Source organism: Rhinoraja longicauda, chromosome 15 (assembly GCF_053455715.1).
Source record: "Rhinoraja longicauda isolate Sanriku21f chromosome 15, sRhiLon1.1, whole genome shotgun sequence".
In the NCBI taxonomy this organism is placed as follows: Eukaryota; Metazoa; Chordata; class Chondrichthyes; order Rajiformes; family Arhynchobatidae; genus Rhinoraja; species Rhinoraja longicauda.
Window position 1 is genome coordinate 15,970,878 of NC_135967.1, and position 25,840 is coordinate 15,996,717.

The 25,840-nt window shown below is 46.2% G+C and overlaps 2 protein-coding genes across 5 annotated transcripts in view; one reads left to right on the top strand and one right to left on the bottom strand.

The window, feature by feature from the left end:
* The window catches only part of mcf2a (MCF.2 cell line derived transforming sequence a), an 81,442-nt gene extending 69,977 nt beyond the window's left edge, over positions 1-11,465 (top strand). For 2 of the 4 annotated variants that reach the window (XM_078412220.1, XM_078412221.1), the window contains 6 exons: positions 513-564; positions 1,324-1,433; positions 2,567-2,661; positions 5,533-5,645; positions 7,504-7,604; positions 8,004-11,462. In XM_078412220.1, coding sequence (XP_078268346.1) covers positions 513-564; positions 1,324-1,433; positions 2,567-2,661; positions 5,533-5,645; positions 7,504-7,604; positions 8,004-8,047 — 515 coding nt within the window. In that variant the 3' untranslated portion in view covers positions 8,048-11,462. Of the gene's footprint in view, positions 1-512; positions 565-1,323; positions 1,434-2,566; positions 2,662-5,532; positions 5,646-7,503; positions 7,605-8,003 lie in introns of all 4 variants that reach the window. The other 2 variants (XM_078412218.1, XM_078412219.1) reach the window with 2 other exon arrangements.
* A 1,625-nt stretch (positions 11,466-13,090) lies between these two features.
* On the bottom strand, positions 13,091-25,461 carry LOC144600540 (coagulation factor IX-like). Its single transcript, XM_078412223.1, has 8 exons — positions 25,308-25,461; positions 21,388-21,548; positions 19,362-19,386; positions 17,391-17,504; positions 17,101-17,235; positions 16,045-16,304; positions 15,211-15,331; positions 13,091-13,893 (listed from the first exon to the last, which is right to left on the bottom strand). The coding sequence occupies exons 1-8, from the start codon at positions 25,405-25,407 to the stop codon at positions 13,346-13,348; spliced, it is 1,464 nt and encodes a 487-aa protein (XP_078268349.1). The 5' UTR covers positions 25,408-25,461; the 3' UTR covers positions 13,091-13,345.
* Between the last annotated feature and the right edge of the window lie 379 nt (positions 25,462-25,840).

The window sequence follows — 25,840 nt, forward strand, 5'->3', positions numbered from 1 at the left end:
TTAGCCCAGGAGGTCAGGTAGACCAAGGAGTTTTAACATAAATGACTGGTGAATGTGGAGCCATTGTGTATCAGCAACTCCATAAAGGCTCCATTTATTTAACCGAAAACCTGATGAAAAAGACTGTTCAGTTTGGTTTATTGGCGCGTGTGCCGAGGTACATTGAAAAGCTTTTTGTTGTGTGCTACCCAGTCAGCGGATATATAGACCATACATGATTACAATCGAGCCGTCCACAGTGTGCAGATACATGATCAAGGGTGTAATGTTTAGTGAATATAAGAATGAAGCTGTTGAAATAAAGATTTTAAAGAGTGGAGCGATTGTAATGAGTGATTTGTAATGAGTGGAGCGATTGTAATGAGTGATGAGTGTAATGAGTGGAGCGATTGTAATGAGTGATGAGTGTAATGAGTCTCCACGCAGAAGTTCGCCTGGCTTTGGTGGCATCTTGCACAAGTGAGGATTTAATTAACTGGTGCTAATCATCTCCCTCTGCCTCCTTCGCACAGTGGACAGCCAATCGCCTCACCACCACTTGGACCAGATTCTTCTATCGCCCGGGTAAGTGACAACAAAGCCCATCAAAGTTGGACAGTGCATGTGGCCATTTGGGCTAAAGCAGATACGTTCATAAGTTCTAGGATAAGGCCATTTGGTTCATTAAGTCTACTCTGCCATTCAATCATGGCTGATCTATCTTTCCCTTTCAACCCCATTCTCCTGCCTTTGCTACATAACCTCTGACACCCTTACTAATCAAGAATCTGTCAATCTCCTCCTTAAAAATATCCATAAGCTTGGCCTCCACAGCCTCCTGTTGTTGTAGTTTGTTCGCTGGGTTGATGTGTGGGATGCACCATGGGAGCCACAGCTCAGGAACTTGACCTTTGATCCACAGAATTCAGCAAAGGAAGGACACAGAGTGCTGGAGTAACTCCGTGGGTCAGGCAGCATCTCTGGAGAACATGGATAGCCGATGTTTTGGGTCGGGACCCTTCTTCAGTAGGGGGTGGGGGGGAGAAAGCTGGAAAAGGGGAGAGGCAGGACAAAGGGTGGAAGCAATAGGTTGATGTAGACAAGGGGAGGGGGGGGGGGGGTCATATATATATATATACATATATATTCGCATATATTACCTATATATATATATATATATATAGATGCTTGTTTGTTTATTTGTGTGTGTGTGTGTCCTGAACTTTAAAAAAAAAATTGACATCTTTGCTGCAATTAAGAATTTTATTGTTGCGTTTCGGGAGACATGACAATAAGATGCTATTGACTCAAAGGTCACTCTCTGATCCGTCTTTTTGTTGACAGGAAACAGAAGAGAGCCTCTTTGAGTTCGGAGGAGAACGACTCTGACCTGACCAGAGAAGTGGTTTTAGATACATTCCCTCTGTCTCCACAGCACCTCTCAACACGGACAGGTACTGCCCCCTGCTGGCCTTGCCCGCGCTCTGCCCAGAGACGACCACCTCTTGCCCTACAACTCTCACACCCTCGTGTAGTTGGATGTACGTCACAGCCTTTGATCTTTAGTTTTAGTTTATTTTATTTTAACCCGTACCAAGGTACTACAGAGAAAAGCTTTTCTTCCATGCTAACCAGTCAGCGGAAAGACTATACATGATTACAATCAAGCCGTCCACAGTGTACAGATACAGGATAAAGGGAATAACGTTTAGTGCACGATAGCCCGATTACAGATCGTCCGAGGGTCTCCAATGCAGTTCATCTCTGAACGGCAGCGTTGCCGCTGCTGCAGGTTGCGGTCTGACTGCATTCTTGGAAGAGTCGATCTGGGGAAGGAGCGCTGTTGGTCAGAGAGCTTCCTTCCTGTGGCAGCACTTTGCGGTGGAGGGAATATCACCAGCGTGGAGAGATGCAGTGTGGGCTTGTTCAGAGGAAGGCTGACAGTGCTCTGCTACTTCCTGCCATGCAAAATGTAGCCTTTGTCATCACTCAGTTCCAAGAAAACAGTCTGTGTGGAAACACTTCCCCCAGTGTAACATTTATTTAAAGATTATTGAGCGTTAGGCAAATGAACAGGTGCATTGCACATTGCGTAGTCTGATGCTGGGCGGACACCAGCAGCAACTAATCTCCAGTTCCTGGAACAGCCTTGCTGACCAAACTGTTGGGTGCAACCCCTCCTCCTCAATTGTCATGTGGAGCCCAGAGCAATTTGCTAGAGAGCGGTCCTGGCCTCCCATCTCCCATAACCCTCGGACTATCTTTAATCGGACTTTACTCGACATTATCTTGAACTAAACGTTATTCCCTTTATCCTGTATCTGCCCACTGTGGGCAGAATCATGTATTGTCTTCCCACGGACTGGTTAGCACGCAACAAAGGCTTTTCACTGTACCTCGATACACGCAACAATAAACTAAACTCAAGCTCAACTGTTTTCAGATTACTGTTAACTCCAAGTTCACTGGCAGGTCCTCTGACTCTCCCAGCGTATAGAAACGGCATGCCATGCTCCCCTCCCATGAGCAGTCTCCCATTGTAATGGCTATGAAGGAAGCCCCTGAGTTACCTGTCTTCCCCCCGCAGAGTGGGCTGGCAACTCACGGTTTTTCGAAGGGTCGGAGGGAACGGAGGGCTGGTCGAGTAACAACGACACGGAGGACGAGGATGGCAACCAGCTGGTGAGTAGTTCCCTCAGTAACCAGGGGAATGTCAGCGGTCTAGTAACCTTGGACATCCAAGCATGGCTGACCCCAGATCGGTCTGAATAGATTGTTATACCGGGACTTGAAAGTGACAACACAGGTCAAGACAATGGTCAAAAAGGCTTTCGGCACATAGGCTTTCATCAGTCACTGTATTGAGTATAGAAGCTGGGATGTCATGTTAAAGTTTGGACTTTAGACTTCAGAAATACAGCGCAGAAACAGGCCCAAATACGCGCCGACCTGCGATCACCTCATACACGAACACTATCCTACACACTAGGGACAATTTACAATCTTTACCGAAGCCAATTAACCTTCAAACCTATACGTATTTGGAGTGTGAGTGAAAACCGGAGCACCTAGGGAAAACCCACACGGTCACAGGGAGAACGTACAAACTCCATACAGACAGCACCCGTAGTTAGGATCGAACCCGAGTCTCAAGGCACTGTGAGGCAGCAGCTCTATCGCTGCACCAATGTGCTGCCCTCATTGTATAAAACATTGGTGAGGCCGCATTTAGAGTATTGTGTTCAGTTTTAGTCACCGTGTTATAGGAAAGGAAAGATGTTGTCAAGCTAGAATGGATGCAGAGAAGATTTACAAGGATGGTGCCAGCACTCGAGGCCTGAGCTATAGAGAGAGGTTGAGCAGGCTGAGATGATTCCTTGGAGCACAGGAGGATGAGGGGTGGTCTTATAGAGGTGTACAAAATCATGAGTGGAATAGATCGGATAGAGGCATAGAGTCTTTTGCAAGAGTAGGGAATGAAGGTGATGGGGGAAAGATTTAATAGGAACTTGAGGGGTAACCTTTTTACACAAGGGTCGTGGGTATATTGAACAAGCTGTCGGAGGAGGTTGTTGAGGCAGGTACTATCGTTACTTTTAAGAGCCATTTGGACAGTTACATGGATAGGATAGGTTTAGAGGTGTATGGGCCAAGTGCTGGTGGGACTGGTAGATGGTGCACGGTGGTTGGTGTGGGCAAGTTGGGCTGAAGGGCTGTATGACTATGAATTGTGGGCTTGAGTTATAGGGAGATGTCGGATCGGCTGGGATTCTTTCTTTGGAGTGTAAAAGGCTGAAGGGTGACCTTATTGAGCTGTACAAAATCATGAGGGAAATGAATAAAGTGAATGCTCACAGTCTTTTACTCAGGTAGAGGATTTTAAAACTAGAGAGCACAGGGTTAACGTGAGATGGAAGAGGGACCTCAGAGGAGAATGTTTCACTCAGAAGGTAGTCTGTATCTGGAATGAGCTGCAGGAGGAAGCTCCACCTTAGAAGTGGATACAATTACGACTTTTAAAAGACATTTGGATGTATATGTGGATAGGAAGGTCATAGGGATTTCGGCCAAATGCAGTCAATAGGACTAGCCCTGTCTGCCAACTTTGTCAGCTTGGGCAAGGTGGGCCACAGGACCTGTTTTCCTGCTGTATAGCTCTATGACTCTATCTGCTTGACAGGTCATATCCTGGAGAATGGTGGGTTGTGGATATTGGTGAAAGGTAAGGCTGGGCTGCTGAGGCCTAGTCTCTCCCAATGTCTGCAGCCTCAGTCTGACTGACTGACCTGTGTAGGGATGTGTATGAACATCTACAATGGAGTGGCACAGTGGTGCAGCAGTAGAGTTGCTGCCTTACAATGCCAGAGACTCGAGTTCGATCTTGACTACGGGTGTTGTCTGTTCTCCCAGAGACCGCGTGGGTTTTCTCCGGGTGCTCCTGTTTCCTCCCACATTCCAAAGACATACAAGTTTGTAGGTTAATTGGCTTCAGTACGATTGTAAATTGTCCCTAGTGTGAAAGATAGTGTTAGTGTGTGAGGTGATCACTGGTCGCCACGGACCCGGTGGGCCAAAGGGCCTATTTGCACACTGTCTCTCTAAAGTCTAAAGTCCAATGACACTCTGGTGCGCTCTGCTGGGAGAGCAGGGTAGTGTATATTTAACGAGGAATTTAGAGTGAAAAACAAACTGTTGTAGGAACACAGCGGGTCAGGCAGCATCTGAGGAGGCAAAGGAACTGCTGACATTTCTGGTGGTGACCCTGCATCAGGACAAAATGAAACTGAAGCCCTCCCTGCATCTCCCTCTCAGTGGGATGTTAAAATACCTAGAAGACATGAGGAACTGCAGATGCTTGTTTACAAAAAACAGACACAAAGGGCTGGAGTAACTCAGCGGGTCAGGCAGCATCTCTGGAGAATGTGGATAGGTGACTTTTCAGGTCGGGACAGGTCAACCACCGATTTTCTGGCAACTGGTGGTCCGGCACCTCCTTTAATCCGGACAAAGTTATGAGAGCGCACTTGAAATCGCCCCCGGAAGTCCCCCTGAAAATGTGTTGCCTTGAACGGGTGAGGCGACCAATCTCAACCTCATTGGGACTTCTGCAGCCGACCGTCAGATTGAATCTGCCCCCAGCAGCCGGGGGGCTGGAAATCCAACCCGGCCCGAGCTGGCAGATCCGTTCCCATAGCCGACCTCCGAGGCCGACTTTGGTTCCTGTGACCGTTGGACTCCTCTCGGACCTCTGTGTTGGTTCGACAAAACCGATAATCCAGCAAGGCTCTGGAATCAAGGGTGCCGGAAAATCGGTGGTGGACCTGTATAAAATAAAAGTGAATATTATAGATATGTTAAAAATATCAATATTCTGCAGAGTGTGAAGGGAGGGGTTAGGGCTCTATTTATTTTGGCCAATATCCATCCCTGAATCAACATCAATAACGATGGCAATCTGGGCTGTGAAGGCAAGGACCATCTGCAAGGATATGCCTCCCAATTGTTTGATGTTACATTCTGATTGTACTGTGTACTCACTGTTTCTGTTTCCAGTCCCCCGGGAGGTACAAAGCTCACGCTGATGGTCGGAGCCAAGACTCGGAGGAGCTGCTGATTAAGAGCGGGGATGTGGTCCAACTAATGCATGAAAATGGCGAAGGGCAGTGGTGAGTTTGATCGGAATGTGAAGATTTCCTCCATGTCCTCACTGTCCTCCACATCTTTCTGTATCTGAGATACTTATCTAAGATGTTTCAAAATGCCTATGTATAGTGATACTGAACTGAACAATATACAAAAATGAATTTCACTGTCCCTCGCTTGGAACAGGTGACAATAATGTGACATTGAACCATTTATTGGTGAAAACAGATGCAAAGTACCCATTTAATAGCGTCGTAGTCATGCAGCTTGTTTAGTTTACTTTCATTTCATATCACATGTACCGAGGTACAGTCAAAAGCTTTTGATGGAAACAGGCCCTTCAGACCAGCTCGTCCTTGCGACCAAGATACCCCATCTAAGCTCGTCCCATATTCTTGCGTTGCATATCAATCGCGTAGGTTCACGAGATTGATCCCTGGGATGGCGGGATTGACATATGAGGAAAGATTGAAAAGACTAGGCTTGTGTTCACTGGAGTTTAGAAGGATGAGAGGGGATCTTATAGAAACATATAAAATATAAGAGGGGGGGGGGGGGTGGTCAGAGCCGAGTAAGTGACAGGTGGATACAGGTGAGGGGGGCGATTGGCAGATGGGTGGCAGAAGTGTCAAAGGCTGGAGGTGAAAAGGGTGTCAGTTAAAAAGAGAAGAGGAGTGAAATGTAAAGCTGGAATTCTCAACTGTTATCAATAGTCGTTTATTTGTCACATACACATAAATGTGTAGTGAAATGAAACATTACCCGCAGTTGAACAATAAGACCAATAAGAATAATCATTAAAAATGCAATAACACATACAATCACAAACTAACACCAAACAAAAAGAAACATCCATCACAGTGTGTCTCCTCCAGTCCCTCCTCACTGTGATGGAAGGCCACAATGTCTTTTCTCTTCCCCTGCCGTCTTGTCCCGCGATCAGGCTGTTGGATTTGCCACGTCGGGGCGGTCGGGGCTCCCGACATTGGAGCGCCCGCGGTGAAAATCCCGCGGCCTATTGCAGGCCGCGCCGGACGGTGAAAGGTCGGCGGCGGGCCGACCCAAGCCCCGCGATTCGGGGCGGGCGAACACGCTGCCTCTGCCGCTGCCGGAGCACCCGATGTCGGCCCCCACCCAGGGGCCTGCGGGCTTCCGACGTCCACGCGGCCCGCGCAGGTGCCTCCGGAGACGAGTCGCATGTACTCATGGTCTCCGGTTATGCAAAAATTCCCAACTCTAATAAGGAATCACCATTCCTATCTATATATTTCTCCAAATGTCTTCTATGTGCACCTCATCAAAGGGGTGCAGTTAAGTTTCTGAGCCATCCCCTGTGTGTGCAGAGATGCAGACTCTGGTGGAAGCAGATCAAGAGTGTTTTATTCTCGCATGTCCCGAAACGGAACAGTGAAATTTCAGCAGCAGCACAACAGGTTTGAAAAAGATAGTACTCAAACAGAGTAAAAGAATCCAATAAATAAAAAATGCCAATTAAAACAAAGCCCAAAGTCCCAAGGGCAACCCAGGCAGTTTATAGTTCGGAGTTTAGTTGGAGTTTGTGGTATTCAATAGCCTGATGGTTGTTGGAAAGAAGCTGTTCTTCCCGGCTGGACTTACCCGAAATGTCTCCTATCCATTTCTCCAGAGATGGTGGCTGACCGGCTGAGTTACTCCAGCATTTCGTGTCTAAGCTGTAGGTGACAGTTTTTGGACTCCCGATTATAAGAGTGAAATAAGAGTGTGACCAGGGAGGTGTGGGTCTCTGATGATGCCTGCTGCCTTTTTGAGGCAGCGACTCCTGTAGATCCCTTCAATGGTGGGGAGGTCAGTACCCTTGATGAACCAGTGGAATGTCCGACACTTACTCTGTCCTGTTCCAAGGTTTGTGAAGAACCTGAACCGAGGGCAGCAGGCTTGGATTTCTGTCAACAGCTTGCAGATCATCGTTGGGGACTGTCGATCCCAAACCGCTGGCTCTTCAGGTAAGGGAGCAGCTCATGGTCTGGGCAGTGGATGTATTATATCGCACCGCACGGCTTCACTGCGGGGTCAGGGTCTGGGGCAATGGAAATTGGTGGCGGAGATACAGAAGGTCTCAGATTTAGCCTAGAGATATAGCGCGGAAACAGGCCCTTCGGCCCAACAAGTCCGCGCCGCCCAGTTATCACCCTGTGCAGGATAGAACTAGTGTACAGGTGATCGTTGGTCAATGTTTCCTCAATTACCTTTACACTAAATCTAAGGTGATGTCTTGGGTCAGGACTCTTCAGTCTTTTTGTAAACCAGCATCTGCAGTTGCTTATATCTCCTGTACCGTTCTGTGTTCTATCTTCTGCTGAGCAGTTGCAATGTGAAAAATGCAGTCCCGTTTTGTCTTTCAGGATTGGATTTCCATAAGATAAGAAAAATCAGCTCTTCACTTTGACAGGGATGACCGCGGTCCTCTGGGTACATTACACAGCTCGTCCATCCATCCCAGTCGCTCTACATCCCCCACTCCATGTTCTGTTGGCGGAGCTTTACCAGCTGGATGTTTGTCACTCTGCCACCCACCCCTCACGCACAGAGACCTCTGCCACCCACCTCACATCATGAGCGAGGGCATGACTCAGAGCAGTTATGTAAATAAACTCATAGAGGAGTATGTCGATGAGGTGAACACGAAGACAACACCGGGAAGTGTCCATCGAAGCAGAGACACACACGTACGACCAGTTGCATGGTTGCCGACAATCTTGAGTTCGAGTTTTGAGTTGTGTTTAGTTTACTGTTACGTGTACCGAGGTACAGTGAAAAGCTTTTGCTGCGTGCTAACCAGTCAGCGGAAAGGCTGTACATAATCTCTTGTGCAAATTCCTTGGTTCTCAGGTTGAAGGTCTTTGACAGTCGGAGACAATCCTCCTCAGATGATTGCTGAATATTCTTTGTGTGGAATTGGATCAAGCTGAGGATATAATGTTTACATTGTCCACATTTTTAATATTAATTTATTGTAGAGAAAAAATCTTTCATATACTGTTTTCATTGATGTGTTGAGATTGTTGACAATCATTCGTGGTATTTATAAGCAAGTATATCTGTCACATGGCTTCTTATGGAAGTGTTTAGTACGTCGGTATGTTTGGACACTTATTTTGTGTCCACGGGGAATTTGAGGGTTCGCTGTGCCCCCAATGGCATCTCACCTCCGTGACCGGTAGCTGGCATTGTCCAAGTCATAGTCCTCGTTGGCAGGCTAACTGGTGTGGTGGCTCTTTCCAAAACATATGCATTTTATTTCCTTTGGTTGTACATCATTCCACTCCTCCCGCGACCATCCTTTGATGGGATTCAAAGGATCACGAAAGCTCACACAAGCAAGTGGAATGTGTGGGACAAACATATTAACCTCCGAAACACAAGGGGAAGTGTCACTATCATGTGTTCAGTGAAAAACACAGTGCAAAATCCTACCTCTGTTTTTATTTCCCTCACTCGCTCTCATTTTTTCACTCTCTCTCTCTCTCTCTCTCTCTCGACCTTTCTGAAATCTCTCTATCTCGACCTTTCTGAAATCTCTCTATCTCGACCTTTCTGAAATCTCTATCTCGACCTTTCTGAAATCTCTCTGCTGTAGAACGATTGGTTTTAGCAAGGAAGTGCTGGTAAACCACGTTGACCCAAAGTCATCAGATCACCAGCTCACCACTCCTGCATTTGGAGCTCAACCGCCCCTGCGTCTGTCTGCCTCTTCCACCATACACCAGCCAGCTCTGTGTTTATTTGATGCTTATGGCAACAGTTGTTGGCAATCCTCTTGAACGTACACCGTCCATAAGAATGAAATAATTCCCCACACACGAGGTGCATGTTTGCAGACTTTCAACTCTACTGAGACCCGGCAGTGCAGCAGGAGGGGAACAAGATGGTGTGAGAGCATTTGGTCCATCCCACATCTGGTGATCTTTCAAACCTCATTTAGATGGTGCAAGTACAAATAAAAGCAACATCACAGTAGAACCAAGCTGGGAGCATGCATGTTGCTGTTGAGCTCCCATTGTAACTGCTGTTGATTCAGCATTAGTAACACAGGGCAACTTCCATCCCCCCACTCCTTGCATTGTATTCCCTCAGTCCTCTGTGCAATGACATTACAGGTGAGGAATGGGGAACCATGGCCTGTTGAAGTGATTACTCCAGTACTTTGTGTTCTATGCAAGATTCCAGCATCTGCAGTTTCTTGTGTCCACAATAGTTAAATGTAGCCTATTGAAGTGATGAGCTAGTCCTTGCCATTTATTTATGTATAGTTAGCATTCCATTAATTATATAGCGTCCTACTCTCTGAGATGGCTTCCAGGTCAAGTCAAGTGTGTTTTATTGCCACAACGTGCTGGTGTAACTCAGTGGGTCAGGCAGCAACCCTGAAGAAAAAAGAGTGCGTAACGTTTTGGGTCAGAAACCTGTTACAATGGGTCCCGACCTGAAACATCACTCACCCTTTTTCTCCAGAGATGCTGCCTGAACCACTGCGTTACTCTAGAAATTTGTGTCTATCTTTGGTATAAACCAACATCTGCAGTTCCTTTCTACACAGTATTTTATTATCGTGTCCTGAAAATGAACAATGATGGTGATTCGCTCTGTTTTACCAACTCCATGCCTTGTTTTTCTTTATATTCAATGGGCAGGCTGGCATCCATTGCTTTATCCCTCATGAAGTTTAGGTTTATTATTGCAAAGCTTTGTTTTGCATGCTGTCCAAGCAAATCAGATATATCTTCCATAGATAAATCAGTTCAAACTCAAGTGTGATATATTGAAGAAAGGGGAAGATACAGAGCGCCGAAGTGGGTACTTTTCAAGCACACTTATGGGTCACTCGGTATAAGGAGTGGGTTCACCTCTCGGCAAAACTGGCCAGTATTCTTTCCGTACCAGCAGTTGGTGAACTAACGAGGTCCCACTCAATAGTGTTGCAGCTTCACAAGCAGTCTTAAGGAGACCAGCATTTCACCCCAGAATGAAACTATCAAAGACTAGAGGACATCGCTTAAAGGTGCGAAGGGAAAAGGTTAAAGGAGATTTTTTGTTTTACTCAGGGTGTGGTGGGTGCCTGGAACTCGCTGCCGGGGTAGCGGTAGTGGAGGCAGATACGACGGTAGTGTTTATAAGATGTTTGGATAGGCACATGGATATGCAGGGAATGGAGGGATATGGATCACGTGCAGGCAGATAAGAGTTGGTCTTGGCATCCTGTTCGGCACAGACATTGTGGGCTGAAGGGCCTGTTCCTGTGCAGGACTGCTCCATGTTGAAAGCAGGTTTCTGCTAATACCAGTGGACCATGTGAGACCCACACGTCTGTTCCATGTGCTAGCCATGTTCTCATGTCAGGTTGGTCTGGGCTACAACCATTCCCAATGCATGAAGGAGCTGACTGTTGTGAGGATGTGCAAGTCACAAAATCCAACAATTGCATTTTCTTTTTCATTCATAATCTTTATCACATGCTCCATGTGCAGCTGACTCTTGCACCATCACTCAACAGGCATGGCCTGTGCATAGTAGTAAATAAAACTCCGAGATTCCTCAAATAAAACTTTGGTTTGATTTTTATTCTTTCCCACGTGTTGTTCTAGTCAACTTACTCGAGGACAGATTCCATTTCCAGCCTGGGTATCTATGAATAAGAAACATTTAGAAGGAATTGGGCCAAATGCGGGTAGGTGGGACCGATGTAGATTTTGGTTGGCATAGGCAAGTTGGGCCATCTCACCACCATCTTCCCAAGAGCAGGTAGAGCTCTGGCAACAGAACACAGGGAATACTGCATTGTGAGATATACCGAGTCTTCCTCATCGTCTTGTTCAGAAACACGTGCAGTTGGAGTGACATTTGGTGTAACAATTACGGTTGATTGTATGTGTTCACCTGGAGTCAAGAGTCATAGAGCGTGCAAACAGGCCCTTAGGCTCAACTTGCCCACACCAACCAACATGTCTTATCTACACTAGTCTCACATGCCTGCGTTTGGCCCATATCCCTCTAAACCTATCCTATCCATGTTCCTGTTAAAATGTTTCTTAAATGTTGTTATAGCACCTGCCTCAACTACCTCCATCGGCAGCTCGTTCCATATATCCACCACCCATTGTGTAAAAAAGTTACTCCTCAGGTTACGATTAAATCTTTTCCCCCCTCACCTTAAACCTCTGTCCTCTAGTTCTCGATTCCCCTACTCTGGGCAAGAGCTCTGTGTCTACCTGATCTATTCCTCTCATGATTTTGTATACCTCTATAATTTCACCCCTCGTCCTCCTGCACTCTAAGGAATAAAGTACTAGCCTCTCTAACATCTCCTTATAGCTCAGGCCCTCGAGTCCTGGCAACATCCTTGTAATCTTCTCTGCATCCTTTCCAGCTTGACTTCATCTTTCCTCTAACACTGAGCACAATCCTCTAAATGTGTCCCCAACAACGTCCTATAAAACTGCAACATGACCTCCCAACTTCTATACTCTGATGAAAGCCCATGTGCTGAAAGCCTTTTTGACCACACCATCTCTGAATGTCCACGTGATTATACAGGAGAGACCTAGGGTGAACATATGACTGAACGGTATAATTGGCAAGCTGGGAGCGAGCATCCTTTGATAATGGGAAAAATATGGAATACAAACACTGTTGGAATAGATGCTATAAATATCTATTTTATCCAATCTATTTTGTGCAAACTCAGTAAGTCAACAAGCCACGTCCATTGCAAACTGCATTATCAGTACACAGACCTGAGGGAAACTCGCTGGGTTCTTTACAAGTCTGGCAGCAAACTAGATTAATTTCAGAACTCTAGGAGAACCAAAAAAGGGGTGACGTTTGCAAAGAAATGTAAGGAGCTTTTTAAAGGCAATGCACTCATTTGACGCACAATAAATGCTCAGCATCTGTAGAGGGAGAAATGGTTACGGTTCAACAACTACCCCTCAGCACCTTAGGAACCAGCCTCGCCAATAGCTTGATATAGGGAGGGGGGGGGGGGGGTGCTGTCTGTGCGTGTGGAGTTTGCACACTCATATATCCCTCTAAACCTTTCCTATCCATGTATCTGTCCAAATGACTTTTCAATGTTGTTATTGTACCTGCCTCAACTACCTCCTCTGGCGGCTCGTTCCATATGCCCATAATCTCTGATATTACCTATCTGGTTCTTATTAAATCTTTCCCCACTGACCTTAAACCTATGTCCTCTGGTTCTTGATTGGATAGCATGCAAACAAAGGCTTTTCACCGGGCCTTGGCAGATGTGACAATATTAAACTAAACTAAACCAAAATCCTGATCCATGGGATTCAAAGTGGAAATAGGCAGTCGGCCTTGATGGACTGGAGCCAGGCGTCAGGTGGGGTCTCTCCCCACACTGAAGCTGCAGTCATTGGCAACAGGATTGCTACTCACCGTGACTGACAAAATACCGCTGGCACAGGGGTCATATGGACAGAGATTTATTTTATCATCAAAATCGTGCCCAAGACAAGAATATGGCACAGTTTTATACAATGTACATAAATCTGACACCAAACACTGATTAATGCAAACACACTGAAGATTCTTATTATTTAACACATGGCTACAGGCAAGAAGTCTGTGTGTGTTGGATTTTGGATATCGGGAATATTCCATTTCCAAAAGCACCAGGCTGCTGCACGCCTGGCAGTGAGACATGCTGCTCTTTCCCTGTAAATCAATTTCCCATTTGACTTATGATCCAGGGGTAATAGCGAGAGACCCTGGTGTAAAAGCCGTACCTGTCTTTCACTGCACAGCCATCTCCCCAGCTGACAATACCGGTCAGGAACCAGGTGTTCTTGTAATTGGTGACGTGGGGCCCACCACTGTCTCCCTTACACGAATCTTTGGTTGCATCCGGGAAGCCAGCACAGAACATGTTGTTGGTCACGCTGAACTTGCTGGAGGCCTTGCAGATGCTGCGCTCAACGTAGGGGATGTTAATCCGCTGCAGAACCTGAGGGGAGCTCCCCCCGCTGGCCAGTTGGCCCCAGCCACTCACCATCCCGTAGGGTTGCGTCATCAGCACCCGCTCCGCAAAGTGCTTCTCTGGGAGGCAGATGGGGACGACGAAGGGGGTGAACTTGATGGGGGTGATCAGGAGGATTAGAGCGATGTCATGGTCAAAGGGGCTTCTGTTGGAGTTGTAGCTGGGGTACAGGATCACCTCTTTCACCTGGTGGTAACTCTCCGTGTGTTCCAGTTTGCCACTGTTGTGCTCACCTGTTGCAACATTACAGGAGTTAGAGTGCAAAGGCAACAGCTCCAACCGAGACTGCAGGAAACTGCAGAGAATTGTGAACGCAGCCCTCCTGTAGCCATGTGCTACATTCTGTCCATCATACAGGACTTTATCTTGCACTAAATATTAGTCCCTTTATCGTGTATCTGTACACTGTGGATACCCTGCAGGTCGATTGTAATCCTGCATTGTCTTTCTGCAGAGTGGGCGTTAGCACGCAACATAAGCTTTTCACTGTATCTCAGTACACATGTCAATAAACTAAATGAGACAAAGTCACAGACTTGTCTCACCCCACACTTTCAAGCTTCCATCCGGCAGAAGGTACAGAAGCTTCAAAGCATGCACCTCCAGACTCAAACAGCTTCTTCCCCTCTGTTATCAGGCTTCATGAATGGTCCTTCCATATGCTAGGAAATTGTCTGATTCTCCAACCTACCTCTTTGCAGACCTTCAGGCTTTAGACTTTAGAGATAATAGACAATAGACAATAGGTGCAGGAGTAGGCCATTCAGCCCTTCGAGCCAGCACCGCCATTCAATGCGATCATGGCTGATCACTCTCAATCAGTACCCCGTTCCTGCCTTCTCCCCATACCCCCTCACTCCGCTATCCTTAAGAGCTCTATCCAGCTCTCTCTTGAAAGCATCCAACGAACTGGCCTCCACTGCCTTCTGAGGCAGAGAATTCCACACCTTCACCACTCTCTGACTGAAAAAGTTCTTCCTCATCACCGTTCTAAATGACCTACCCCTTATTCTTAAATTGTGGCCCCTTGTTCTGGACCCCCAACATTGGGAACATGTTTCCTGCCTCTAATGTGTCCAATCCCCTAATTATCTTATATGTTTCAATAAGATCCCCCCTCATCCTTCTAAATTCCAGTGTACAGTGTGGAAACAGGCCCTTCGGCCCACCAAGTCCGCGCCGACCAGCGATCACCCTGTACACTAGCACTATCCTACACACCAGCTGCAATTTACAATTTTACCAAAGCCAATTAACCTGTACATCTTTGGAGTGTGGGAGGAAACCAGAGCACTCGGAGATAACCCACGCGGTTACAGGGGGGATGTACAAACTCTGTACAGGCAGCACCTGTAATCATGATCGAACCCGGGTCTCTGGCGCTGTAAGGCAGCAACTCTACCTCTGCACCACTATGCATCCCTCTCTACTGGGTTTTCCCCTGGAGCTGTAATACTATGATGGCAAGAAACTACATTCTGCACTCTCTTGATGCTCAAGCCTCATAAACAGACAAAAGCGGAAGTAACCCATGGTCAAGGAATACTCACCAACAACAACTGTAACATCAACAGGATAAATGAAGCAATGGGCTGCCGTGATGATCCATTTCTCATTCAGGATGGTTCCACCACAGAATAAATGTTCCGCCGTATTGTTCAGCAGCATAGCCTGAGACAGGAAGCAGACACACCACACTCTACAGATTAATGTGTAGAACAGGGTGGGCTACAGTAGTATGTTGGCTGGGTTACTAGAGAAATATTCAGAGTTCTGGGCTCAAGGTAGGGAGTCCAGCCCATTGCGGACAAGGTACAGAGGAGTTTTATCAGAATGCTGCCTGGCTTAGAGGGTATGAGCTACAAGGAGAGGTCGGACAAGGAGAGGATGGCACAGTGGTGCAGCGCCAGGTTCGATCCTGACTATGGGTGCTGTCTGTACGGAGTTTGTAATTCATTGTTCCGTTTTCAGTACATATGACAATTCACACTCTTCACTCCTGACTCTTGGGTTTATAAGCACTTCAGAGATTCCAGATATCCTGAAGTCATGAAATGCCCTCAGACTGTCAGGTAGATAGTCAGAACCTTTCTCCCCATGATGGAAATATCAAGGTGAGAGGAGCAAAGGTTAAAGCAGATGGACAGGTTAAGTTTTTTTTACACAGGTGGGTGTCTGGAACGTGCTGTCAGGGTTGGTGGTGGTGGTGGCAGATATGATAGTGGTGTTTAGGTGAGTTTTATATGGATGTACAGTGAGTGGAGGGAAATGGATCAGTGCATTCAGACAAGAGTTGATCGTGGCATCATGTTCGGCAGACATTGTTAGCCAAAGGGCCTGTTCTTGTGCTCTGATGTTCTATGTTTATACGGTGTGGACCATACCTGCCAAGGGCATTGTCCTTTCATGCATTCCTCACCGCCCACTATTTTGGTGTGGTCAGCCGCTGATGGTTGGATGTTGGTGTAGTTGTAGGCTCCCGTGACGTTACTGAACCTGTGGACAGTTGTCCCACTGGACACCCGAAGTTTGTCCATGACGTTACTCAATGATGAGTTGAGTGCATCAGTGCTGTTGGCTCCAAAAGTGATATCCAGTGACCGCACTGCATTGATCTCTGCGATTCTACCGCATGGATGGCTCCCTGTGGGAGAAAGGGGAGATTTGAGCACGCTAGGACTTTATTCCTTGGAGCGCAGGATGATGAGGGGTATAGAGGTTTAGTTTTGTTTAGTCTAGAGATACAGCATAGAAACAGGCCCTTCAGACCAATGAGTCCGTGTTGACAGCAATACACTACCATTATCCTCCATACTAGGGACAATTTACAGAGGCCGATTAACGTACAAATCTGCACATGTTTGTAGTGTGGGGGGAACTGGAGCGCCCGGAGAAAACCCATGCGGTCACAGGAAGAACGTAAATCCAATTGGGAAATCAGGAAGATTCCTCTTCCCACAGATGACACAAGAGACTGCAGAAGCTGGAATCTTAAACTAAAAAAACAGACTGCTGGAGGAACTCAGCGGGTCAGGCAGCATCTGGAGAGGAAAAGGAATTGTTCGATGTTTCGGGTCAGGACCTTGCATCAGGACTGACTTGTTTCAACCTGTTGTTTCATTCTTCCCCCCCCCCCCCCCCCCTCATGGATGCTGCTCAACCCACTGAGTTCCTCCAGGAGTTTGTGTTTTGCTCTTCATTTCAACGAGTGGGGAGAGTGTGGAACTTGCTACCATTTGAGCAGATACGAGAGGTGTTTGAGGGGACGTGGTATGTACAGGAGGGAAAGAGGTAAAGAAGGTTTGGATGAGATGGGAAGGGGTCTTGAGGGTTTGGGGCTGGATCATGAGCATTCAGTTGAGTTTCAATGCCAGTTTGGGAGTTCTGAACCTGGGACAACTACATTGCAAAGACTGGTGGAACAGGGGCTTTGGCCTTACCTGCAGGGACGCAGGAATGTTGGTCATCCCCCAGCTTGTAGGTCGGGGCACACGTGCACCTCACTCCTTTCGTTGCATCCTTCTTGCAGAAGTGGTGACATCCTCCATTTTCAAGATTACAGAGTTTTAAAGGTTCTGCACAAACATGACGATATTCAGCAATATAAACACCAGCCATGCACTTAGGAGTTCACCCACTGAACAATCAGCTTACAATTCTAGAATCAAGCTTTAAGTGTGGTGTGAATGCACTGCCCATTGGTGTGTGCTTCTGGGGACGTTCTCCTTACCTATCTCACAGTTTATCCCTATAAACCCTGGTCGACACCAGCAGGCATACGAGCCCATTCCATCTTTGCAGCTACCTTGGTTTTGACAAGGATTGGACTCGCATTGGTCTCCATCTGAAAATGAATCAGCTTCACTTTAATGTGGAAACCGCACAAGATTTCCATTTACTGGAGCCTCAGAGCCTCAGTCACATCGCTGGGGGGATTTGCAACGAAAGGCAAGGAGGTGAACTTCATAAAAGACAAATATCCATGCTAAAGAGGAAGAGTGAGGTGTGTTAGAAGGTCCCGAGAGGACAAAAGACGTTTATCAGGAATGGCTTAGAAACATAGAAAATAGGTGCAGGAGTAGGCCATTCGGCCCTTCGAGCCTGCACCGCCATTCAATATGATCATGGCTGATCATCCAGCTCAGTAACCTGTACCTGCCTTCTCTCCATACCCCCTGATCCCTTTAGCCACAAGGGCCACATCTAACTCCCTCTTAAATATAGCCAATGAACTGGCCTCAACAACCTTCTGTGGCAGAGAATTCCACAGACTCACCACTCTCTGTGTGAAGAAATGCTTTCTCATCTCGGTCCTAAAAGACCCCCCTTATCCTTAAGCTGTGACCCCTGGTTCTGGACTCCCCCAACATCGGGAACAATCTTCCCGCATCTAGCCTCTCCAACCCCTTAAGAATTTTATATGTTTCTATAAGATCCCCCCTCAGTCTTCTAAATTCCAGCGAGTACAAGCCTAGTCTATCCAGTCTTTCTTCATATGAAAGTCCCGCCATCCCAAGGTTCAACCTAGTGAACCTTCTCTGTACTCCCTCTAAGGCAAGAACGTCTTTCCTCAGATTAGGAGACCAAAACTGCACACAATACTCCAGGTGCGGTCTCACCAATGCCCTGTACAACTGCAGTAGAACCTCCCTGCTCCTAAACTCAAATCCTCTTGCTATGAATGCCAACATACCATTCGATTTCTTCACTGCCTGCTGCACCTGCACGCTTGCTTTCAATGACTGGTGCACCATGACACCCAGGTCACGTTGCATCTCCCCTTCTCCTAATCGGTCACCATTCAGGTAATACTCTGCTTTCCTGTTCTTGCCGCCAAAGTGGATAACCTCACATTTGCATAGTGTGTCGAAAGGAACTGCAGATGCACTGCAGATGTTGGTTTATATTGGATACCGAAGACAGACACAAAGTGCTGGAGTAACTCAACAGGTCAGGCAGCATCTCGGGAGAAAAGCAGGTGACATTTCGGGTCAAAACCCTTCGTCCTATATTCCCTCCTGCATATTGCAGGTTAAGTTCTAAGTGGCATAGGCAGGGTGAATGTGAGAGCCTGAGGTCTAGGGAGAGTGTGGGCAGACTAGGACCTGAGGTTGCAGGAAGCTGAGGGGTGATCTGACAGAGGAGTATACAATCATGTGAGGAATAGATAAGGTGAATGCACAGGAGTCATTTACCCTGGGTAGGGCAATCAAGACTAGAGGACATAGGTGAGAGGGAAAAGTTTTAATAGTTTTTTCAATGGTACTTTATTTAATGCAAACCTGAGGGGCAGGTTTTTTTCACTAAGAGGGTGGTGGGTCTATGGAACGAGATGCCAGAGGAAGTAGTTGAGGCAGGCAAAATAACAATATTTAAAAGAGATTTGTCAGGTACATGGATAGGAATGTTTAGAGAGATGTGGACAAATAGGGCCAGTATCTGACAAAGCTGGTAGGATCCACACTTGAGTAATTTGGTCCAGTTTTGGTCACTGAGGAACGGGGGAATCAGGCTCCCCTCCCCCTCCCCCTCCCCCCATGGATTGGAGAAATTAGCCCCTTGAGTTGTGAATGAGATCTAATGACGGAAGAAATGTGGATTCACATTTCTACTTCACACTAAATTATAATAGAACAGGGCAGTCGTTGATACAAACCAGTAAAAGATTAAGTTAAAAGTTATTAAATAAATGAACTCTTACCTATATATACATTCCAAAATCCATGCTATAAAAAGAGGAAAAATATATAAAATTATGCATATATGTAGAATCATTCGAATTTATAATTTAAGGGCGCAACTGAAAGTCTGCACCTCCAGAAACCACAGTAGAATTCTAGCCCAAAGGGAATCTCGTGGCAAAATTGGCTTGAAGGAAGCAGAAAGAGGGTGGTGAATGGTTGCTTTCCAGACAAGAGGCTTGTAATGTGTGGTGTGCCACAGGAATTGGTGCTGGGTCCACAGTTCTTTGATATTTATATTAGCAATTTGGATGTGAATGTTGGTGGTCTGATTGGTAAGTTTGCAGATTACACTAAAATTGGTGGTAGAGTCGATAGTCAAGAAAGTTATCTATGATTACAATAGAATCTTGATCAATCGGGCCAATGGTAAAGTAATGACAGATGGAGTTTAATTCAGTTAAATGGACTGTGTTGCATTTTAGTAGGGTAAATCAGACAGTAAATAGGCCCCGGGCAGAGTTATAGAACAGAGAGACCTAGAGATGCATGTTCATAGTTCCATGAAGATGACAATGCAGGTAGACAGGGTGTTGAAGAAGGTGTTTGGCATGCATGGCTTCATTGGTCAGGATACTGAGTGCAGGAGTTGGCATTTCATGTTGCAGTGGTACAAGATATTGGTAAGCCCAGATCTGGAGTCCTGTGTATAGTTCTGGTGACCTGCGACAGGAAGGATGTCATTAAACTGAAAATGGTGCAACCATTTTTTGAGGAGGACGTTATCAGATCTGGAGGGTTTGAGGTTGGATTGGCTGGGTCTTTCTGCCCAGGAGTGATCTTATCGGAGTGTGCAAAATCATGAAGGGCATTGAAAAGTGAATAGCCAGTCTTTTGAACAGGGTTGGGGAGTCTAAGTCTAGAAGGCACAGGGTTTAGGTGAGAAGGGAAAGAAGTAAAAGGGATTCGATGGGCAACATTTTCACACAGAAGATGGTACCTAAATGGAACGAGCTGCAGAGGAAGTGGTAGAGGCAAGTACAATTGTAACACTTCAAATAGACGTGGACAGGTACATGGATAGGAAAGGTTTGGAGGGATATGGGCCAGATGCAGGCAAATGGGACCAGCTTAGTTGGTTGGCATGAACGAGTTGGGCCAGTGGGTCAGTTTCCATGCGAGATGATTCCGTGACCACATGGTGCTAATTGGCATATCCTTGAGGACAAAAACCTCACAGTTACAAGCCTGAAGGTTGAAGTTATCAGCATTTGGTTCTCCAAATGTTCATTATCAAAAATTATTGAACTTTATTGCCTTCCATCACAGTGAGGAATGTGGAATCCTCTGTGGTGGATGTTTATGTTAACTTTTATGCGGTGTGTCTTGTTGCTTTTCACTTAGTGTGGCTGTATGGTAACTCAAATTTCACTGTGCCTTAATTGGAACATGTGACAATAAACTGACTTTGAAACCTTGAAACTCAAGCTGTCATAGGGAGAATGTGCAAACTCCACACCCAGACAGAACCCGAATGTCAGGATCGAACCCGGGTTTCTGGCACTGTGAGGCAGCAGCTCTACCAGCTGTGCCACTGTTCCGCACTCACGTGTTTAAGGGTTCACTCTAGATCACCAGGTTGTTGGATGAGTAGGGATTTCAAGTGGAAAATCAAACTCACCACAAACTCCTCAGTTACCTGAGCCTCGTTACTTGCCTAAACCCGGTGCCTGACTGAGGTCACTCTACGTATAGGAAGGAACTGTAGATGCTGGTTTATACCGAAGGGAGACACAAAGTGCTGAAGTAGCTCAAGGGTCAGGCAACATCTCTGGAAAAAAGTAACAGGTGACATTTCTGGTCAGAAGAAGGGTTCTGACCCAAAACTTCACCTATTCCTTTTCTGCAGGGATGTTGTGTGACCCACTGAGTTACTCCAGCCCTTTGTGTCTATCTGAGGTCCCTCGACCATCCAGATATTCTGCACACTGGGTTAACTTCACAAATTAATCACCAAACATAACGTGGTCTGTAAAGATATCTTACCGTGAGTTCCTTGTTTTCAAATATTTCATGTGCTTCCTCAAAGGAACATTTTTCCTCATAGCATTCCCTCTCAAGGTTTCCTGGCTTCATCTCCTCAAACAATGTGTTGGCTCGTTTCTGCCTCTGCAGAATGTTGTTCGCATATTTGTTTTGGAGGAATACTGAATGTAGAAGAAATAAAACAAAAGTAAATGCAATTTGTTGGTGGGACCACACTTGGAGTACTGTGTGCAGTTCTGGTCAGTCAGCTACAGGAAGGATGCAGAAGACATTCACCAGGATGTCTGTCTAAAGAAGGGTTCCCATCCAAAACATCATCTGTCCATCCCCTCTACAGATGCTGCCTGACCCGCTAAGTTTCTCCAGCACTGTTGTTTGCTCATGATTCTAGCATCTGCAGTTCCTTGTTTAATTGAGATGTTACCTGGGCTGGAGACGTGAGTTAATTGGAGAGGTTGGATAGGCTGGGTCTTCTTCTTTGGAACATCAGAGGTTGATGGCACACTTATCGAGGTGTACAAGATCATGAGGGGCACGGATGATGTAAATGCTCACAGTTTTTTTCCAGGGAAGAGGATTGTAAAACTCGAGGGCATTGGCCTACTATGAGAGGAGAGAAGTTTAAGAGAGATTTGGGAACAATTTTTTCACTCAGAGGCTAGTCCATATCTGGAATGAGTTGCCAGAAGCTGTAGAATTGGATCCAATGCTAATTTTTAAAACACATATATAAGTTCAGTCTGAAGAAGGGACTCGACCCGAAACGTCACCCATTCCTTCTCTCCTGAGATGCTGCCTGACCTGCTGAGGTACTCCAGCATTTTGTGAAATATATAAGTACAGGATGTGTTTAGGTTTAGGTTTATATTGTCACATGCAACGAGGTACAGTGAAAAGATTTGTTTAGAGGGTTATGGGCCAAATGGAACTCGCCCAGTATGCCAACTTGGGTGGCATGGACTAGGTGGGCTGAAGGGCCTGTTTCCATGCTGTATAGCAACACAAAGTCAATTTACGACAAAATAACATTTGGACAGGTGCATGAATAGGAAAGGTTTAGAGGGATATGGGGCAAACGCGGGCAGGTGGGACTCATGTAGATGGAGCATCTTAGTCGGCATGGATAAGTTGGGCCGAAGGGCCAGTTTCCATGCTGTATTACTCTATGACTGTGAATATTGACCTGAGACTCAGTGAAGATGTCAAACTCTTGCTGATTCTCCTGGCATCCTCAGATCTAGCCATGGAAGAAGACTCTCCTTTGACTCTGGACTTTTTCAGCATCACCAGACGGTTGGAGATGGAATTGCAATAAAGAGTGGAGAGGAAAGCTTGCAAGTTAGGAATGGTGAATGGTAGGGAAGGGTCATGTAAACTAAAAGACGAAATGAAGAAGGAACAGAGAGATCTGGAGGTGAAGGCACACTGCCCCAGGTGGACAAGGTGATTGCTGGCATGCTTATTGGATTCTTGTCTTTAACGATTAGACATCAAGGCTAAACGTATGTTGTTACAAGGAACTGCAGATGCTGGTTTACAAAGAAAACAGTGCTGGAATGACTCAACGGGTCAGGCAGCATATCTGGAGAACATGGATAGGTGACATTTTGGGTTGGCACCCTTCTTCAGAGGGGGGGAGAAAGCTGGAAGAGAGGAGGGGCCAAAGCCTAGCAGATGATGGTTGGATACAGGTGAGAAGGGCTTTAATAGGCAGATGGTTGGACAAAGGCTAGAGGTGAAAAGATAGAAGGTGTCACACAAAAGGATTATGAGTTGTGAATTGTGAAGCTAGAGAAAGGAATGTAGGTGGAATGGAAGGGAAGGTTCAAATAGGTGTGAGTGCAGGTGATGCACAAGGGGGCGGGGGAGTGGGTTATCTAGTTACCGACCATTGGAGAATTCAATGTTCACACCATTGGGTTGTAAGAATGTCATGGGGCTGAAGCTAAGCTGGGATGTCTCCACTTCCAGACATCACACTTTGTGAAGGATGCTGTGGTCTGTTACGTAAGGAACAACTTGCATTTCATTGCACCGATCACAATCTTGAGATATTCCAAACTGCTGCAATGTGGGAGCGAGTTAATGTACCGCAAAGTGTAGTGGGATCGAGATCAGCTACAGAAATAGGCGGAAAATAGGTAGAAACAAAGAACTGCAGGTGCTGGTTAATACACAATAGAACACAAAGTGCTGGCGTAACAGGTCAAGCAGTATCTCTGTAGAAAATGGATAGGTGATGCTTCTGGCCTGAAGAAGGATCTCAACCTGAAACATCATCTATCCATGTTCTCCAGGGATGCTGCCTGACTTACTGAGTTACTCCAGCACATTGTGTCTTTTTGTGGAGAATAGCTGTTTGATTCAAGCAAGTGTGAGGTGTTTAGAGGCAGAGTAGATAGTTCAAGTATTTTTCCCAGGGTGGAAATGTCAAAGGCAAGAAGCATAATTTTAAAGTGAAGGAGCAAAGTTTAATGGAAATGTGTGGAGCAAGTTTTTTTAAGCAGGGAGTGGTGGGTGCCTGGAACGCGCTGTCAGAGGTGGTGATGGAGGCAGATACAATATTGTAATTTGTGGCTTTTGGATAGGCATATGGATATGCTGGGAATGGAGGAATATGGATCACTTGCAGGCAGAGGAGATTAGTTTAACTTGGTATCATGTTGGGCACAGACATTGTGGGCTGAAGGGCCTGTGTCTGTGCTGTACTGTTCTAGGCTCCATTTTCCATGTTCTATGGCAACATTCCACAAATCACAAATTATTATCACCAGCTATTCTGTCTCTGTGATGTCCGATGAAAAGCCAGGATATGAAAAACAATAGGGTGGCGCAGCGGTAGAGTTGCTGTCTAACAGCGCTCAAGACCTGGCGTCAATCCTGACTATGGGTGTTGTCTGTATGGAGTTTGTACGTTCTCCCTGTGACCATGTGGGTTTTCTCCGGGTGCTCCGGTTTCCTCCCACACCCCAAAGACGTATAGGTTTGTAGGTTAATTGGCTTCAGTAAAAAAGTGCAAATTGTCCTCAGCGTGTCGTGTGTGCTTGTGTATTGGAGATCACTGGTCGACATAGACTCGGTGGGCCAAGAGGTCTGTTTCCATGCTGTTTCACTAAACTAAACTAAACTAAACTTGAGATTTAGTTTAGTTGAGAGATACAGCATGGAAACAAGCCCACCAGGTCCGTGTTGACCAGCGATCCCCGCACTTTAACACTATCCTACACACACTAGTGACAATTTTTACATTTACCAAGCCAATTAATATACAAACCTCAACGTCTTTGGAGTGTGGGAGGAAACCGAGGATCTCGGAGAAAACTCATGCAGGTCATGGGGAAAACGTACAAACTCCGTACAGACAGCCCCGTAGTCGGGATCGAACCCGGGTCTCCGGCGCTGCAAGTGCTGTAAGACAGCAACTCTACCGCTGCGCCACCGTGCCACACTGTTCTTCAAAATAATGTAATAGGCTTTGTATCGCCATCTGTGAGAGCAGATTGGAACTTTTGTTGCATTACTCTCCTGGGAGATTAGACCTCCCACTCTCTCGGTACCACACTCACGTAATGACCTCGAAATTTAGTGTGAACTCCTGGAGTGAGGATTGAATCCTCAACTTGCTGGTTGAGGGTCAAGTGTGTTAGTGAGTAAATCCTGGCTGAGGTTTAGAGAGGACACATGATGCAATTGGGCAAAGGTTGGTGAAAACAGATATAAGACTGAAAAAGATAAATGGAGACGCAAGGAACTGCAGAAGCTGGAAACCAGAGCAAAACACAAAGTGCTGGAGGAACTCTGTGGCAGCATCTATGGAGGAAATGGGCAGGCGATGTTTTTGGTTCTTCAGAAAAACAGCTTTGAACAAGTTCTGAACCCGGCAATGTTTTACGTTTTCTTGAGATGTGAAAGTGGCTTACCTTCACGGTCGTTGCACCCAATCTGTCCGAGAAGAGCAGCAACTATTAACAAGCTGATTTCTCCCATCGTTCTCTGTCTAAAATTTATAACAGAAAGCATGTGCTAAAGGGAAGGGGAGAAACCTGGAGTTCAATGATTAGCTAACCTGGCCAAATGTTTGGCTGTCTTTTATTTACCGTACAAAACTGGCTGTAAATCAACTCGCTGACAAATCCTAAACTGCAACTAAAGTCAGGAAATAACCTGAAAAATCAGGACTCCGATCATTAAAATGTAAACCCCTCTCGTTACACACTGACCCCTGAGGAGATCTAAATTAAAGATGAATAAAAATAACAACCCATTTTTAACCTTTAACTGTGCTTTGATAAATCAATGCTTGCTGGCCAGTTTGTAGCATTGGTTTTGTTAACCAAAATGCAGAGAGAGAGTTTAAAGACACAAAGTGCTGGAATAACTCAGCGGGTCAGGAAGCAACTCTGGAGAAAAAGGATTGGTGAAGTTTTGGGCCTGAAGGAGGGTCCTGACCCTA